Source organism: Hyaena hyaena, unplaced genomic scaffold (assembly GCF_003009895.1).
Source record: "Hyaena hyaena isolate Hyena2069 unplaced genomic scaffold, ASM300989v1 scaffold_796, whole genome shotgun sequence".
In the NCBI taxonomy this organism is placed as follows: Eukaryota; Metazoa; Chordata; class Mammalia; order Carnivora; family Hyaenidae; genus Hyaena; species Hyaena hyaena.
In genome coordinates, this window is record NW_024081429.1 from 416,741 (window position 1) to 433,847 (window position 17,107).

The 17,107-nt window shown below is 40.2% G+C and overlaps 2 protein-coding genes across 4 annotated transcripts in view; one reads left to right on the forward strand and one right to left on the reverse strand.

Annotated features, from left to right (window-relative positions):
* MCPH1 (microcephalin 1) overlaps nt 1–17,107 on the forward strand; it is a 270,061-nt gene that overhangs the window by 137,799 nt on the left and 115,155 nt on the right. The gene's annotated exons all lie outside the window — the stretch shown is intronic.
* The window catches only part of ANGPT2 (angiopoietin 2), a 59,144-nt gene that overhangs the window by 8,136 nt on the left and 33,901 nt on the right, over nt 1–17,107 (reverse strand). The window contains exons 3-7 of one of the 2 annotated variants that reach the window (XM_039219170.1): nt 15,127–15,248; nt 10,083–10,312; nt 7,466–7,593; nt 1,479–1,580; nt 751–917 (exon numbers count right to left, since the gene is read on the reverse strand). In XM_039219170.1, the coding sequence (XP_039075101.1) occupies nt 751–917; nt 1,479–1,580; nt 7,466–7,593; nt 10,083–10,312; nt 15,127–15,248 (749 nt within the window). Of the gene's footprint in view, nt 1–750; nt 918–1,478; nt 1,581–7,465; nt 7,597–10,082; nt 10,313–15,126; nt 15,249–17,107 lie in introns of both variants that reach the window. The other variant, XM_039219169.1, reaches the window with a different exon arrangement.

Consider the following 17,107-nt stretch of genomic DNA (forward strand, 5'->3'; position numbering starts at 1 on the left):
TGTATCCGCTGTGGTAGCAGCTTGCCAGGCACTGGTCTCTCAGTGCCTCTGCTGCTCTCCGCTTCCACTCTCACGGTGTTTGAGAGCCAGAAACTACATTCTGAGTCAAGGATGCCCATGCTTTTCTTGGAACATTCAAGATTAATGCCGCCAAATGCGTGGGGCAAGGTGAACACTAAGGAACTGCTGTGAATCAGCTGTGTCTATTGCAGAGAGTAAAGGGGTTTGCACGACTAAGCCTCCCACCCCATTCTGCCACTTTTAAACTTGGTAGCTCATCCTGACTTGGGGACAGAATGAAGCGGTTAAGGGTGTTCAAGATCCAGAAAGATAGATTTCACTGTTAAAACGTTTTTGGAAGAAAACAGTAAAGTCCTAGGTATACATCTGTTCTGATCTTGGCATGACATTTTATAATACAGACACAACACTCCCATAGTCTACAGATGTTTGTGGAACAATGCCCATCGTCGGCCAGGCGGGCTTCATCTAGGCCTTGAGGACACACAGCAGATGCAACAAACAGAAGGCTGTCCTCATGAAGCCTCCCTCATGTTGTTAAAACTGAAGTTAGAATTTTAAAACTAGGGACACTTATTGAAAGGCAGCATAGAACTCTAAGAAAGGAGACGTTTTCCATTTAAGGTATCCTCAGAGTACTTCAGAGCCTGCTTAATACAGTCGGGCTCTCCCTTTCTGGAATACTGGCACAGCAAATCTGTTAATGTCTTTCAGTTATATATAACTCACCTGTAATTGAATTCTTCACTTGAGAGAGAGAAGTGTTCATACAGTGAGTATGCCTCGTTCCCTTCCCAGTCTTTAAGGTGTATTTTAAGCACATAGGGCTGTTGATTGGTCACTTGGAAAACAAATTCATTTCCCAGCCAGTGTTCACCGGAAGGGTTCCCAAATCCCTGTAATCCAAGTTGTAAAATTCAGTCACCTCATTTATTTTTAATTCGTAATTGAAATCAATAGCCTATCAGTTTAACCCGGGGTGACTGTCAGATATCCAGCAGAAATTCTTGCCTGTATTCTGAAAATTTGGGGGTCTTCCAGACAAGAAAGTAGATTTTTAAAAGGTCTGCTTTAAGAAACCAAGCAGACTGGAAGAAAATTAGTATTAGAGTAATTAGAACTACTTGGGAATCACCAGTAGAAACATGAGCATAAACAGCTCAGGTTATTGACGTGAAGTTCTGTAAAACAGTTGGCTTACCCCAAAAATGCTGAGCCTGCCATTAAAAATAAGCCTCACACTTGCATGCCTTTGTTTTGATCTCTAGTTTACATTACACTGACAGGATCATTCGTTACTGGGGAGACTGAAGCACCAGCTAAAGGGAACCCTTTGATAACAAAAATTGTCAACTGGTCATTGGTTAGTTTTAGATTTGTGGTGAAGGTCCTGCAGATCTTGAAAGTTAGTTTTCACAAAGAAAATTGTTTTCAGATGGCTTGAAGAGTATTCATACCACTTTGTATTCGTTCCAAGTCCTCTGGAAATCAACACTGCCATCTTCACGCCGCTGAATGACGGTCCACCCACCTCCAGCCGTCTCCATGTCGCAGTACGCCTGCCAATGGGAAGAGCACAGTCATTGAGTGGGAAACATCAGTGACTCAGGTCTTCATCCGAACTCACAGAAACAGGACAGACGGAAATACCTATGATGTGACTTGACTTGTGCTGATAGGGTTCCCTGGGCTCAATCTTTGTGGTCTTCCAAGAAGCAGATCTTTATGAATACATTAAATGTTTATTTAGTTTTGGGAGAGAGAGCGCAAACGGGGGGGGGGGGGAGAGAGAAGGAGAACAAAGATTCGAAGTGCAGAGAGCCTGACAAAGGACTTGAACCCACAAACCACATGGTCATGACCTGAGCTGCAGTCAAACACTCAACTGACTGAGCCACCCAGGCGCCCTGGTTTTAAATACAGTAAAACCTTGGTTTACGGGCATAATTCATTCCAGAAACATGCTTGTAATCCAGAGCAGTTGTATATCAGAGCAAATTTCAAGCACCATTGGCTCAGTTGTGATCATGTGACATTCTGCGTCGCGTACTACGGGTACTACAGAGATCTACACAGGGCTCAGACTCATGAACCGTGAGATCATGAACTGAGCCAAAGTCGGAAGCTTAGCCATCAGAGCCACCCAGGCTCCCCTTATGTACTACTCTTCTTGTAAGATATTGTTCATTTATCAAGTTAAAATTTATTAGAAATGTTTGCTCATCTTGTAGAACACTGGCAGAAGAAGTTACTTGCAATCCAAGGTTTTATTGCACGTTAAAAACCATGAATTGAAAATGTTGATGGCAGATAAACAGTAGTACAACATGATTTCAGTGCTGATGACAATATAACTTTCCTCTGTTCTAGGCTGAAGACCTACCCTAACAGCTGACCCAAAGATCGCTGTTTCTTAAACATTTGTTATGAATGGGACTTCTTGGCATTTTGGCCCCAAACCTCAGCTCCAGCCTCTAGGAACCTTTGCAGCCCTAGGAACCTCTGTGGTAGTTGCCAGTCCCTATCAGCTTTGTAGAGCATTATGTATTAGGGGTATTTTTGCACTGTAGGCTTTCCAAGACCCGTGTTGTGTTACATTTTGGGGCTAGAAGGCTTCTTCCACGTGGGGTAAAATTCAGATCACCCCTCAGTATGAGATAGCTGAGACTCCCATGCACCCAGTGTGTACAGGGACCTGAGAGTCGCTGGGCAGCTCTGACCCACAGATCAGGACTTCAAGCTTCCCTGCACTTTGCTCACTGCCCTTGGTATTTCTTTTCCAAGCTTTTTTTTATTTTTGCTTTTAAACTGGCTTGGTGGGTTTAAACTTTGTTCAGAACACAGAATTCCTTCTTGGGCTAGGACCATGCATGCTCAGTTTCCACTCAGCTGGAGTTTTATTATGAAATTAAAAACCCCTGAAAATAAGATTACATAAATACTTTTAAATAATGAGATTATAGTAGAACGAAAAATTTTCCCAGAAGGATAAGATAAATTTTCCTGTGGCATACAAGGTAGTAAATATGAAAGTCGACGTTCAAAGCCAATGAGAAATAGTCTTCCCCTGTTGTTTTCCTTTGTCTTTTTGGGAAATAGTAGAGATAATGTTGGCAGAGTAGGTTTAAATGTCAACAATTCTGCATTTGTGAGTTAAAATCCTAAAGAATGGGGGATAAAGGAGAACCAAGAGCACACAGAGATGCCCCCTTTCATTTTTGGCGGCCTGCCTGATGCCTTGTTCCTAATGATATAGAGAGCTCCCCTGGGCACCCAGGGGCCCAGCAGACTTTTCTCACTGTTCTTCCCAACACCCCAAGGGGATGGCCCATATAGCTTTTGGCCCATATAACTATCCCTGATGATCCTTTATTTGGAAACATATGTTCCATTAAAGAAAATTACATTTATTAAGAATAGAATAATAAATATTTCCCCATTTTTAATTAACCAGATAGATAAAACTGATCTGCTTAAAGTAACCCCTTATTATCTCCCTGTATTGGTATATTATTATTGTTAATTCTCTTGTGACCATTGCAATATTCCACTCTGTTCCAAGTACCGTACTTGATACTTGGCATATATTATCTACAGTCCTAAAGTCATTTTGCTGTGATACTATAATGATACATTTTTGAAAGGAGAAAATAATTGGTAAAGTTAGATTAACTTGACCAGACTCATCCACTATTACGTGTAATATAGGACTTGAATAAGGTCTCCAATTCCTCATTCTGTACTGTTTTTTCTACCATACCATGCAGCCGAGAACAGTAACTTGACTCTCTTGTTAAGAGGCCAGATGTCCCTCAACACAGCTCGAAGTTGAAATCAGTTCATGAATAATAATGCCTCTTATTTGCCCATGGTCCACCCAGTGGTCCCTACTGCTCACTTCTCTCAGCGTCTTCTAAAAAAAGTCAGTATAGTAAACTAGCTGAATAAGCTATATTGGTTTGAGGAGTCGTGTGTGTACAGAGAAGTTACTTCCTCTGTATCCTAAATGGCATGTTGGTGGGTGGAAAGACCAGATATGGTTTGGAGCAAGCCTATCCTTGTTCCAAGAATGTTTGATTCTTTGCTGTCAAAATCACCATTATGAAGTCACTGATACTTAAAGTCAGAGAAGAAGTTCATTTTTATATGAAAATCAGAGTCCAGATTGGCAGAGAATCACTGCCCACCTGAAAATGGGTGGGGCCACTCTAATCTCTCACTCCACATGGGGCAATGACGAGATGATGAGAACATTTCCTTAATATGTCCTCCCGATTAAAAAGAAAAAAGAACAGAGAGCTCATAGAAGCTGAAGTATTATGGTTAATTGAGTTGTGAAACTTTCAGAGGAAGATGGTTTTCAAAGAGAGTTGTCCACGTGGCCAGAGGGCACAGAGCGAAAATGATGAAGTCGTCGATTATCTCAGGATCAGGAAAGCAGAAGTCTTCAGAGAATGCCCAAGACCTTACCACTTCAGCCACAGCAAACCTGAGGGCAGCTAGTACTTTTGGTTAGCACACTACCTGCATGGTTCAGGGACCTTACATCTTGCTTTAAAGTCTATCAACAAATAATGCTTGATTTAAATGTCCTGCTTCGGCTCGGAGGCCGTAGGGAATGACTGATGAAACTGCAAACACACAGATAAGCACTAGGGGACAGGTACCCTGTGGAATTTAGAGAAGGCAGTTATTAGGCCTCTGACCAGCAAAAGCATATTCAAATCCCTCTGGTGCAGTTTTTATAGTTTGCAGAAACCTAATGGATTTTTCAAAAATAAAGTTGAAATATTTGGGCCCTTTTGGAAAAGGTCAGCCCAGAGATCTGCTGAACATTCTTTTCCTGAATTAGAAGAAACAGGGCAAAAACGACTACCCTGTCATGCAGAGAAATTGTCTCAGAGTCTTTGGGGAGCAGTCCGAAGGGTAAACAATTCCTGTTTATTGAATTGATGGTTAAGTGCCAAGTCCTGTCCTCAGTGCCGGATCTCCACTGTCATCTCAGAACCTTTAGAAGGTTCTAGAAGTCTGGGGTTACATCATGACATCACAGATTGGGAAACTGGGACCTCACACAGGGTAAATGACTTGCCCAGAGGCACAAATTGGCAGAGCCAGAATTTAAACTCAAGCCTCTCAGACTCTCTCTCCCTGGATCAAGTTGTGAGTTAAGGAGGCTCAAGTCTGGAAGGGAATCTAGAGGTAACTTAATCTGGAACATTTATTTTATAGACTTGAAAATTGAGGTTTGTAAGATTGTTGTTCCCTACTGTGTAAATGAGTTATTTTTACTGCAAATGTTTGAAAGAAATATAAATCCTAATGTTTCCAACCACGACCTGAGCCTCATGTCGCCCCCACAGTACTATATATTTTCATCTTGCCGTAGAACGCTCCAGTTAGGACGTTGGGTTGACCGAGAGTCCTGGGGCGGGAACGTGGCTATGCGTCAGGAAGACCTTTCCAGAGCAGTATGGGCGTCATGGGAGATTGCCCCCTAGATTTGCCAAGCATCCACCTTGCACAATATCCTGACTCCCCCTCCCGTTGCCACTCCTGTGCCCATTTGCTCTAGACCAAGAAGAGACCAACATCTGGTGATAGGCATTCTGTTCCCAGAAACTGTTATGAAGACCACCGCGCAAAGGGGATGGAGGGCCATCGCGCAGGATCTGTTCCTTCCTGTCTCATCTGCAGCAGACTGTTTATGTTTTGTTTTTCTTGCCGCTAATATGCTGCTTCTAGGACACGGGGAACATTCACTGATTTCCAAGGTTGATTTAAAGCAGCATGGATGAATTAGATTTTCTATGGAAAGTATTATCTTGAATAGCACAATATTTATCTTTTAAATTCATAATCAAAGTATATGTTACTGTTTCAAATTCTCTGTCTTTAAACCCTTAATGCTTAAATTTTGAAAGTGTTTTTCTTTATTAGCATTTTAAATACCGAGCATAATACTCAGTTCAAAGAGGTAAACTTCCAGGAGCCTCTACAATTTCCATATGGTTACAGTATCAATGGCCTTCTTTAGAAGTGTTTACATTGGGTCAGCATATAGCTGTTCCAACTAGATGCAAGCCTATGTATAATCATTTAATATATCCAGTCGTCCGATCATTATATTAGACTTCACACTGACTCTCATGTAATATTATTTTAACTTATCAAACGTCTAGGAGAAGCCACACTGAAATATTCCTTGGGGGTGTGATTCTTTTTCCCCTCATCTGAAGCTCAGTGTCTCCCAAAGCAACTTCAGGAGCCGTGCTCCCTCAGTAATCCAGGATAACCAAGAAGCGAGTTTAGCTATATCCTTTTCCTGATGAAACGTTCTGGTTGTTGGTTTACTTTCCACAAAGTAATTGGGCTTATGCCTTGAAAGAAACTCTAAATACCTGAGAAGAAAATGAGCCTCTCTCTTCGGTGGCATATGCTTTAAGTCTTGCAGCCTACATTAGACGGGGGAAGGCTCGCCTTCCTTCCTCAGCCATCCACGCGGCGCGGAGGCCCTTGCAGCAATTCCCAAGGCTGAAACTGTTTCCATAATGAACTAAGATGGCTTTTGGCCTTTAAAGTGTGACAGTGTTTGCACTGAGGGTGCAGAATCTCTTGGGGTGAGGGGGATCTGCCCACACCCTGGGATGGATCGAGGGAGTAGTGCACACTGTATTGAGTCACGACATTCTTAAGTCGCACACTCACAGTTGGGAAGAAACGAAGGTGGTTTCACCTCGGGACATCCTTGACAAAGCAGTCATGACTGTCCCGTTTATTTGAGCCTCTCCTGCTGAATGCACATCTTTTCACGAGCTGTGTGCTGGAGTGCGGGACGTCTGTGAATCCCTTCTGCAAACCCCGGTACCGTGCCTGTTTCAGAGCAAAGCTCTTGTGGCTGTTTAGTTGTGACCTAAGTGAGTCAGTCTGTCTGTCTTCCTTCCTCCCTTCCTCACTTCCTCCCTTTCTTTTCTTTTCTTTCTTTTCTTTTCTTTCTTTTCTTTCTTTTCTTTCCTTTCTGATGGAATACCATTGCTACTTGAAATAAATAGTGATAGACAAACTATTTGGTTATTTGAACTCTAGTATCTAGAAGATAATTTCTTTACAGTGAATGAAGCGAGTCTGACGCTTTAAGGAAAACAACTCACGGTGCAATGATTAAGTTAAACACAAGGAGAATATGAGAGAGAGATGTGTGTCCTACATAATAGGATAGAAATTTCTACCTCACCAAGGTGCACAGTCAGTATCTGTATGCAGTGACTGCGCTTGGAGCCCTTGGCAAGTACCTGGTGTGAGGCAGACGCCCTGTGCGTGTTAGTGGCTTGGCTTTGCCAAGCAGCGAAGGGTCTGGGTGTGTGAACTGTATCTTGCACTTCCTCGGCTTCTAGAAGAAGCTGTTTCCGGCCAGGGACTTGAAAACAGGAGGCCCACAACATACCTTTATCTCCTCGGTGGAGTTAGGGAACACCAGCGTGTAGACGCCGTTCTTTGTCCTCCCTGACTTGAATGCTTCCGCACAGTCTCTGAAAACAACTGCTTCTTCCTTAGCGCTGAAGGAGTTCTTGGCTGCTTTAAAAAAAAAAAAAATAGGAAAACATTTAAAGGGAGTTCATGAAAAGATAAAAGTTTATTACTTTGAGATACACTCAGTAGTAAGTTTTATTACATTTGAATTCTTATAATAAGTAAGAGGGACATACCAGTTCTTATCCTTTCCAAAAAAATTACTCCTTCACCCTGCTCTACATTAATTCTTGAAGATTGTTACCAGTAACCGATACTTGTTTTTATTTAATCCTCAAGTACATGTAAGTACTTTGTAATTAAATGTAATAAACAACTACTTTAAAAAAATCTTCCATCCTGACTAGTATCACATAAAATTACTGCAAAAGAATAAAACAAGAGCATACCTAAAAATAGTGGCATGTCTACAGTGGCTGTGGCATATCCCATTAACCATTATCCTTTCCTGGCTGTGGATATATATTTTTTTCCTTTTTGTTTTTTTTAAAGTCTGAGGCCAAGTCTTGATATATTTCTTTAGGATTCTTATCCGATATATTCTTCGGACTTTTAGCCACTGTCCCACAATGGTTTATGTTCAAGCGGAGCCTACCATTAAGGTATCTATGTTTTTGAAATTCTTACTCTAAGACAAAATCCTAGTCTTATGAAATTCCTTCAAATTTTTACTCTGCTCTCAGCATTTAGATTTCCCACCCCTTTTTGCCATTAGAAAAAAAAGTGTGTGTGTATGTGTATGTGTGCGTGTGTGTGAGAGAGAGAAAGAGAGAGTCCTTGCGGGTATTTATAGTAATTCTAGAGACCTACAAAAGCATAGGTGTCTGGACTAGAATGCGGGTTGGAATCACAGGTAGACAGTCTCTACCTTCGCTTCAGCTAGCGACACAAGGGGAAAGGAAAGCCTTTTCTGCTACTCTGTCTCTCCTGTGCTCGTGACTTCTGCGGGATGTGAGCTGCAGGGTTTTCTCTACTTGGGCTCATCAGAGCTAACACCTCACGTTATCTTGCTCCCACCAAATACCAGATGATTATCTTTTCCTTTTCTGTGAAGGTGAAAAACTGAATTTCCCCAGTTATAAGAGAGCGAAACTCTAGCTGGGAGGCACCTCCCGTGAGCTGGTCCTCCGGGGTCTATCCTGCCATTCAGCATCAAGATAGTGCTATTTCTGTGTGTTCCTTGTGGAAGAAGAAACCTTGTTTAAGTGTTTCTACTAAAGTTGGCACAACTGCATAGCCTGAGAACAATGTGAGAACATATTTCTTATGAAAGTGGAGAATATCTTCACACGATGTAAAATGCATCTGTGTCAAGAGAATACAAGTTTAAAAGACATTAGGAAATAAACCACAGTAAGAACTAGACTGAATTTGTTTAAGAAGACTTAAAATGAAAATACCACACAGATTATGTGTCATATTTCTAATTAATGACTGAAGATGCCTCCTTTTTCTCCTCTAATATCCAAGAGAGATTGAAAGGTAAAACAACAATAATGTAGGCAAAACATAACTAAGGATGGGCTGACATTTCTTGAGTGCCAGTTTGATGCCAGTCAATGCAAGCATTGATTCAAGCTTCACAACAGTCCTCTGGGTTTGGATGTGCTTTTCCCACTTAAAAATAAAGTCTCCTGTGTATTAGTAACTTGTCCAGCCTCATACAACTAGGTAATAATGGAACTAATTTAGAGTAGGCTCTCTGAGCCCAGCAGTCATGTTTGGGATATTTTGCCTCACAATAATTAATCAGTATAAATACGTATTCCCTCTCTCCTCCTCTTCCTTGTTTTTATTCTATTTTTATTTTTCCTTCCTGAACAGCATTTTTAAAAATTTTAATTCCAGTACAGTTAACATACAGTGTTACAATAGTTTCACATGTGCATCATAGTGATTCAGCAGTTCTATACATGACTCAGCTCATCATGATAAGCTTGCTCTTCAGTCTCCATTGCCTGCTTTCCCCATCCCCTCACCCAACTTCCCTCTGATAACCATTGGTTTGTTCTCTCTAGTTAAGAGTCTATGTTTTGGTTGTCTGTCTCTTTCTTTTTTTTCCCTTTGTTCATTTGTGTTGTTTCTTACATTCCATGTATGAGTGAGATCATATGGTACTTGTCTTTCTCTGACTGACTTATTTCACTTAGCATAATACTCTCTAAGGCGTTCCATGTTGTTACAAATGGAAAGATTTCATTCTTTTTTATGGCTGAAGTAATCTTCCATTATATATATATATATGTATATATATATATGGAATATATAATATATATTTATATTTCTCCATCATTTGGCTATTGTAGATAATGCTGGAGTAAACATAGGGGTGCATGTATCTTTTCGGATTAGTGTTTTCTTGGTCTTTGGATAAATATTCAGGAGTAGAATTACTTCCTCCTCCTTTTTAATTGGCTCTGTATTAAGATCGTGTAAAGCTTTCATATGAAAGAGAATTTTTTAGGATTTTGAGTTTCACTTAATAAACGCAATTAAAACTGAAGAAAAGATGATATGTAAACTTGACTTACAGTTTGATGATATCATAGTCAATAAATTATGAACTGTCTCCATCAGATCATGTTGCTGCTTTTGGAGAACTGAGCTGTTCACCGTGGCAGTCACTAGTTGTTTTTCTAGTTCTTCAATGATGGAATTTTGCTTGGATACTAATACTTGGAGCTGATCTTTCTCTTCTTTTATTGACTGTAGTTGAACTATATGCTTGTCTTCCATGTCTAGTACTTTCTTTTCCAGGAAGCTTGTAAAAGGAAATAATTGTTAGTTTAGTGAAGGGTTTTCTGATTGCTTTATAAACATTGAGTCAGTTTGGTAAATCTTTTTTTTTTTTTTTTCATAATATTTATTTACTTTCAAGAGACAGAAACAGTGCAAGTAGGGGAGGGGTGGAGAGAGAGGGAGACACAGAACCCGAAGCAGGCTCCAGGCTGTGAGCTGTCAGCACAGAGCCCCACACAGGGCTCAAACTGACAAACTGCAAGATCATGACCTGAGCCGAAGTTGGACACTTAATCGACTCAGCAGCTGAGGTGCACCTCAGTTTTGTAATTCTGAAACAGTCTTTAATATTTATTGAATTTCTGCTTCTCCAGGGCACCCTGTTAAGTTGTTAAAGGCATTGCCACAGCCCTGAAGAAGCTCTCAGACTTGCCGAGAACTCTAGATAAGTAGATGTGACACAGATATGAGGATAAAATACCCTGACAAAATGTAAGGTCCATAATTAGAAGTTATCGTATGGAGTGCGTTTGAAGACCATGGTTTTGCTGAAGGGAATTGTGGACAATGAGAAGGCAGCCTTGGTGTTGGTACCACATGGGGCCAAGCGGAAGGGTGAGTGGAAAGCCCAGGCTGAGAGCCTCACTTCTGCCTGTGACTGCCTGTGTCACCTGGGTCAGGCCGTTCCCTGTCTGCTTCTCAGGTGTATATCTATCTAAATGAATATCCACCTGCAGAAATAACGTTCTATCTAAAATGATAGCAGTAGATTAGATAGAGATCTCTGAGGTCCCTCCTAGTTCAAATAATCTGTAAGTCTGCTATATCTTTTTGAGGTATCATTTTCTGAATCTTTAATTCTGTAAGGAACATTACTCAGCCATGAGACTGACTACCCATTAAAGGTCTTACCTATAAGCAGTAACTATCAGTATAACTATTATTAGAGATTCAATGGGAGGTCTTCAGTTCATCCCAGCCAAGTCATTGTAAATTGGTACATGACAGTAAGCATTGTCAATATACCAAGTCAAAAAATAAGCATCTCCTGTAATGCACTGATTTGCACTTTATTTATACTCATCAGTGTTCTCCTATCTATTTTAAAAGTATTTCTCATTATTTTTCTTGGTATCAGCTAACTTATTCTTTTAATAGTGTATCACTTTATTAATTTAAAAACTAAGATGACTTACTCGAAGAAGAAGTTAACCTAAAAATAAATGCATAAGGGGTGCATGGGTGGCTCAGTTGGTGAAGATTCATGTCGGCTCAGGTCATGATCTCACAGTTCATGAGATGGAGCCCTGTGTCAGGCTCAATGCTGACAGCACAGAGCCTGCTTGGGATCCTCTCACTTACTCTCCGACTCTGCCCTTCCCCCACTCATGCTCTCTGTCTCTCTCTAAAATTAAGTAAATATTAAAAAATAATAAATGCATAAGGTTTTTCTGTTTCCAACCTAAAAAAAAAAAACAAAAAACAAAAAACTTCTAGTACCATCATTATTATCGGTGATAACACTTTGGAAGCATTCCTATGAGACTTGACCTAGACATTGAACATAAAATAAATGGGGCATTTTTAAATTACTAACATATACTGCCTTCAAAATGACATTGCTTGAAATTTATTATCCAGCTGTCTTTTGTTGCCTTTAGTACTCTGTGACGAGGTATAAGAGAAAGATGGGACAATCCTATGTTCCAGAGTGTGAATGAAAGTGTGAACAGTCCAAGATGAATATTTATTTTTTTTAAAAATTAGTTTCTTTCTCCCAAACCTGTACCAATATAACCCCAGAGGGCCATTACACCCTGATCTAAAATAGTTAATCTTCAGGATTAACAGTACAAGCATGTATTGAATTTAGCCGAGCATCAGGTCACCCCAAACCACCCTGCCTCTGAGAGCAGGGCCATGTGATGAGCACAGAAGCACACATCATCTCATTTAAAGCTGTAAGGAGTCTCAGATCGTGTTCTAGAGCAACACTTTGCAAAATGCAGATGGGGACCCTTTATTGGCTTGTGAGATCCACTTAATGAGTCACAATCAGCATTTATTTACTGAGAGTGAATTAATAAAATAGGATAAAATAGATGAGAATAGAGGGTAAGGTCATGGCAAAAACGCCCCACATTGTAGCCGATACGGAGACCTTGAGTGAAGAGTGGTGGCAGGAAGAGATGGAGCAGTGTGGGGATCACATGCAGCGTTTAGCACGGTGCTCGGTAGCGTGGTGTTTCATTTTCTAGTACAGGATAATCAATTTGATCATCACCATAAAAGTTGGATTTAGGAACAGCTGATCTTCCTATTAACATAACTCATGGGCAGGTGAGGAGTGTGAGGAAATACCCTGTGTAGGCAGAAATGCCAAGGCTGAATCCTGTTTCTTTTATGAATTTTTATTGCCTCTCTTCAGAAGGGGGCAGTAAGGATGCAGACAGCGCTTTTCAGTAACAGTATTCACCGTAACAATAATCACAATCGAGCTGGTACAATTAGCACCTAAATGAATCGTTTATTTTTAAAAGAAAAAAAAATAAAGAATGATAAGGTGAAAAATACATAGTAATTTTCAACCTTCACTGAAAAATGGTATAGTGGCAATTTTCAGAAAATCATTGATCCTGATCAGGACTGACTTCACTTGAAACTCTTCCATGAAGAAAACGGTTGCACTTCTGGGGAGACATTGAAAGTAATTTAAAGAAATGGTTTGGCACATGTATTTGTAATAATGTTCTTGCAAGTGAAATCCTAGGCTAGTCAAAACGTAAGGTGCCTGAAAACAAAGCATGCCAACCTCACCGAGAGACAAAAAATCATCTGCACGGTTTCCTTATTTTTGTTTATTTGCCATCATCAATGGTAACATTATTGTCATTTTGTATTTGCGGCAAAAGAGGCTGTGACTTCTGCAGCTCCTGAAAAGATGACTCTTCCTGCAGGTATAGAGTTGTTACGATGGTTTTCATGACAGGTCTGATAAAAAGCTATCCCTCTCAGGATCTATATGTGGGCAGGCCATTCAGAAACAGTGCGTGTGCGACTCCTGTGTGAGTGAGAGGCCTGCAGCCCGGGCTGAGGCGCGCTGCTGTCATGAGCGATGGGCAGTGTCAGTGTGTCAGCTGTGTTTCACATGGTGGTTTTATGGAGGAAATGTGATGTTTAAGTTTAATGTCGTATAAAACTAAACTCCAAGTGCTAGAAAAGTGTACTACTGGTCCATGTAGATTCAACTGGGGGAAAATGTGAAAGATTTAAGTGAAAAAAAAGTTGAAGGATCACAGAGGCAAGAATAATAGGAAGGTACAACGAGCCACGGGACAGTTGGGATCACTGTTTTATACACTGTAAAGATTTGACATGCAGAGACATGTCCCCAAATCATGATGATCAAAGGATGTAGGGAAAGTTGTTGATTGTATTTCAAAGCAGTTCCAGCTGACTGTGGGTAATGAAGTTTCCTTGTAGTAAGTGAAAACAGTAAGCAGTGTGTCTGAACTCAGGAATACAAGTGTTACTTCTCGAGGCAAAAGGGAGTATGATTTGGCAAATATTTACAAAGATGATACTCAGGCGACATAACTGACATACTTAACTGATAGTTTTAGCATTTCGGCTTACTCAGTTAGAAACATAAGGAGGGGACAGTGTTGAATACCAGGGTGCATTCAACAGACTAGACAAAACCTAGATATCTCCCAGCCTGTATTGTTTTGGCAAGCAACCAAAGTAGTCATTCAGCTCCCATATCTTCCTGTCACTACAACTTCATTAAATAAAAGAGAACATTATTAAATAAGACCATTTTAAGAAAATGACATTAGATTATTGTATCTCAGTGATTGGCCTCAAACTTTTAGTTTTTACTTTGCAGAAGAAAACAATTGAAACACTAAAGAAAATAATTTGAATTAAAAAATCTATTTGCAAAAGAATAAAAAAAAACAAGAAAGCTATTTGCTCCTCAAAATTCTAAATCATTAGTGAGTTAAACTTGTTACCCAAAGAACAGAAAGAATTATTTCACCTGAATACTTGATTAACAGGAAAGAAGGATTGTAAGACAATACGTTTATCCTCATTTTGGGGTAAGAAAAAAGAATTATTTGCTTGAGATTATTTAGTTGTAAAATAGAGTATATTATTGTCCGACCATTCTCCATGTCATATGCACATCTTGCTTAGAAACAAGTTGTTAGACAAAATTATCCTCATTTATTCCCGACTGCAATAAACCTGTGAAAACAATCCCCAGTGATCACCCAAAGTTTGTTTTTGTATTGGCGTTCTTGGGAGCTTTCTAGATCTTATTTAAATATTAACATACTATTTGTTAATGAGTTCCATTTTTACTTTATCATATGTTTTAAGAGTAACTATTGCACCACGAAATGTGCCTTGTTGACAGCGTAAGTGTGGTTTTCCTGCAGTGGGTCATTTTGCATTGGAAGCAATGAGATTCCTAGAGGCAAAGGTAAAAACCTGGGCCAGTGTTACTCTGACTCCGAGACATTGGCAGCATTTTGTCAGGGTTTAACTCGGGCAGTATTAAGGCAGAGCTTGGAGGGTGACTAGAGGAGAATCTTTAAGGGGCCAGAGAATGAAAAAAATTGAAGACTGGGTTAGAAGGTACAGCCACTTCTGTACTTTTCCCCAAAGCCTCTCACTACCTTCCCATCACAAGGTGTCCGATCCTGACCCTATGCATTAAGAAATCTGGCATTTTGGAAGCTATGCTTATAATTAATGGTCACATGAAAATAGGCTTTCAGATCTAGGAAACATGCAATTCTGGATTATAAATTTGTGTGTTTTTATTACCTGTTCTTATCTTGTAATTTGTTTATTTCACTGGTCTGGTCCAAAATCTGTTTTTCCAATTTGCTGGTGGAAAGGGAATGTTCCAGAAGCTGAAGTTCAAGTCTTGTTGTCTGATTTAATACCTAAATGTAACAAAATAAAATTCCTGTTTGTCATTTTTAAAGTTACATATAACTTCCTTATGATTAAGTCAGCCAAATTATAAGAAAACATAACTAAAGCATTTTCTATTGACCCAGCTATCTTATTTTGGCACATTCTTCATGTTCAGAAAAGCCTTGAAGTTCCTGGATTGCCTCAGAGTGTGGTTTTTTTTTTTTTTTTTTTCTGTGTGTGTGTGTTTTTTTTAACCATGTCTTTTTTTGGAAAGCGTTTAATAGTTCTGGACAGTAGTATTTGTGTCAAATAATACAATGCCGTTCTTCTTGTCCTGTCATGTTTTAGCATTTCTTTTCACACAGTGAGCCAAGTGGGAGTATAAAACGGTTCTATTTAGAAGTTGTTGATAAATGGAAAAGGTTCTGCCTCTGCTCAAAATGAAATGCAGGTCTCTTATTTGTCAGTAGATGATATGATTAGAAGTCACGTGCTTCTATTCTATAAAAATATAGCTCATTTTTAGCCCAGTATTTCCTACTTTGTATTCACTTGGTTAGCCTTTTATTTTTTTCTTTTCCACTTCTCTCCTCTTTCTTTTTAAGTTTAAAAATCATATCAGCCAATTGGAGAACAGTAATGCATCGCTACGCAGTGGGAACTCAGTTTTGCTCTGCGGGCCCCTCTGGCATACGCCTAATGCACTGTCTCTGTTCCTATTGTGTTCCAGCAGCTTTAAGGATGAATTCTTTGGCGTTCGGCTACCTTCTATCAGGAAGAACCTGTTACTCACATCCTCTGGGTCTTGGTTATTCAGGATGTGACATCACGTGTAAGTGGAAGGTAGAATTGTTGCCCAGGAATAAGGGTCCTTGAGAGAACCATTGTTTGCCCAGGGTCTGTGTCATTCATAAAAGGCTTGGCCTGGTCCCACCGGGCAGATTTAGGGACAGTCCTGTCCTTGGTCAGAGCTGAATGAGTTCATTCCATGAACTCATTCTTGTTGAATGAATGACGGCATCGGCCAGCATAGAGGTTGGGTTTTAATATTAACACCTGCAGTATAGATTTGGCCTACATCTTCTTTGGGCCCAAATATTCTATGTCAGTTATTTCTAAAAGGAACTGAAAACTTGGGTCCTTTATTTACTTACTAAGGGCTATGCACCAAGCACAATGGGCCAGAGGTTGGAAGGAGCACATATAGGTCCTGACTGACTGGGGATCAACTGTGATGTTTTTCCATCAATTTTCCAAAGGCCTCCAGCACAGGTGACTGTCTGTCCAGGTCAGGTGGTTGTCTCCTGCCTATAAGACCTCTGATCTCTCCCTGTCCCTCACTGTCCAGTTCAGTAGCTTGAGTCTGACAGACTAGAAGAATCTTCTAGTCAGAAAATTTTAGGTTTGGATATAAACCTGTTTAACACAGTAATTGCTCCACAAATGCCTTAAGTAGGTTTGGTGCATAATTTGGTCCCTTTTCTAGGTTCAGGTATTTTAATGTGTTTAGTTGGACATTATAGGCTGATTTCTTTCCAGTCATCTTCCCATTTTCATGTTATCATAGATCATATGATACCTGGTTTCACAATTGATGTTTTAAAAATCATGTGACCCAACAAAACCCCAGTAAAAACTAGAAAGACTGACTTACACAGGATGTAGCAAAAGTTTAAATCATTGCTTTATTGGGGGGCCTGGGCATCTCACTTGGTCAGTCTTTGGCTCAGGTCATGATCTCATGGTTCGTGGATTTGAGCCCCACATTAGGCTCTGTGCTGACAGCTGGATCCTGCTTTGGATTCTGTGTCTCCCTCTCTCTGTGCCTCCCCCACTCATGCTCTGCCCCCCTCTCTCTCTCTCTCTCTCTCTCTCTGTCTTCCAA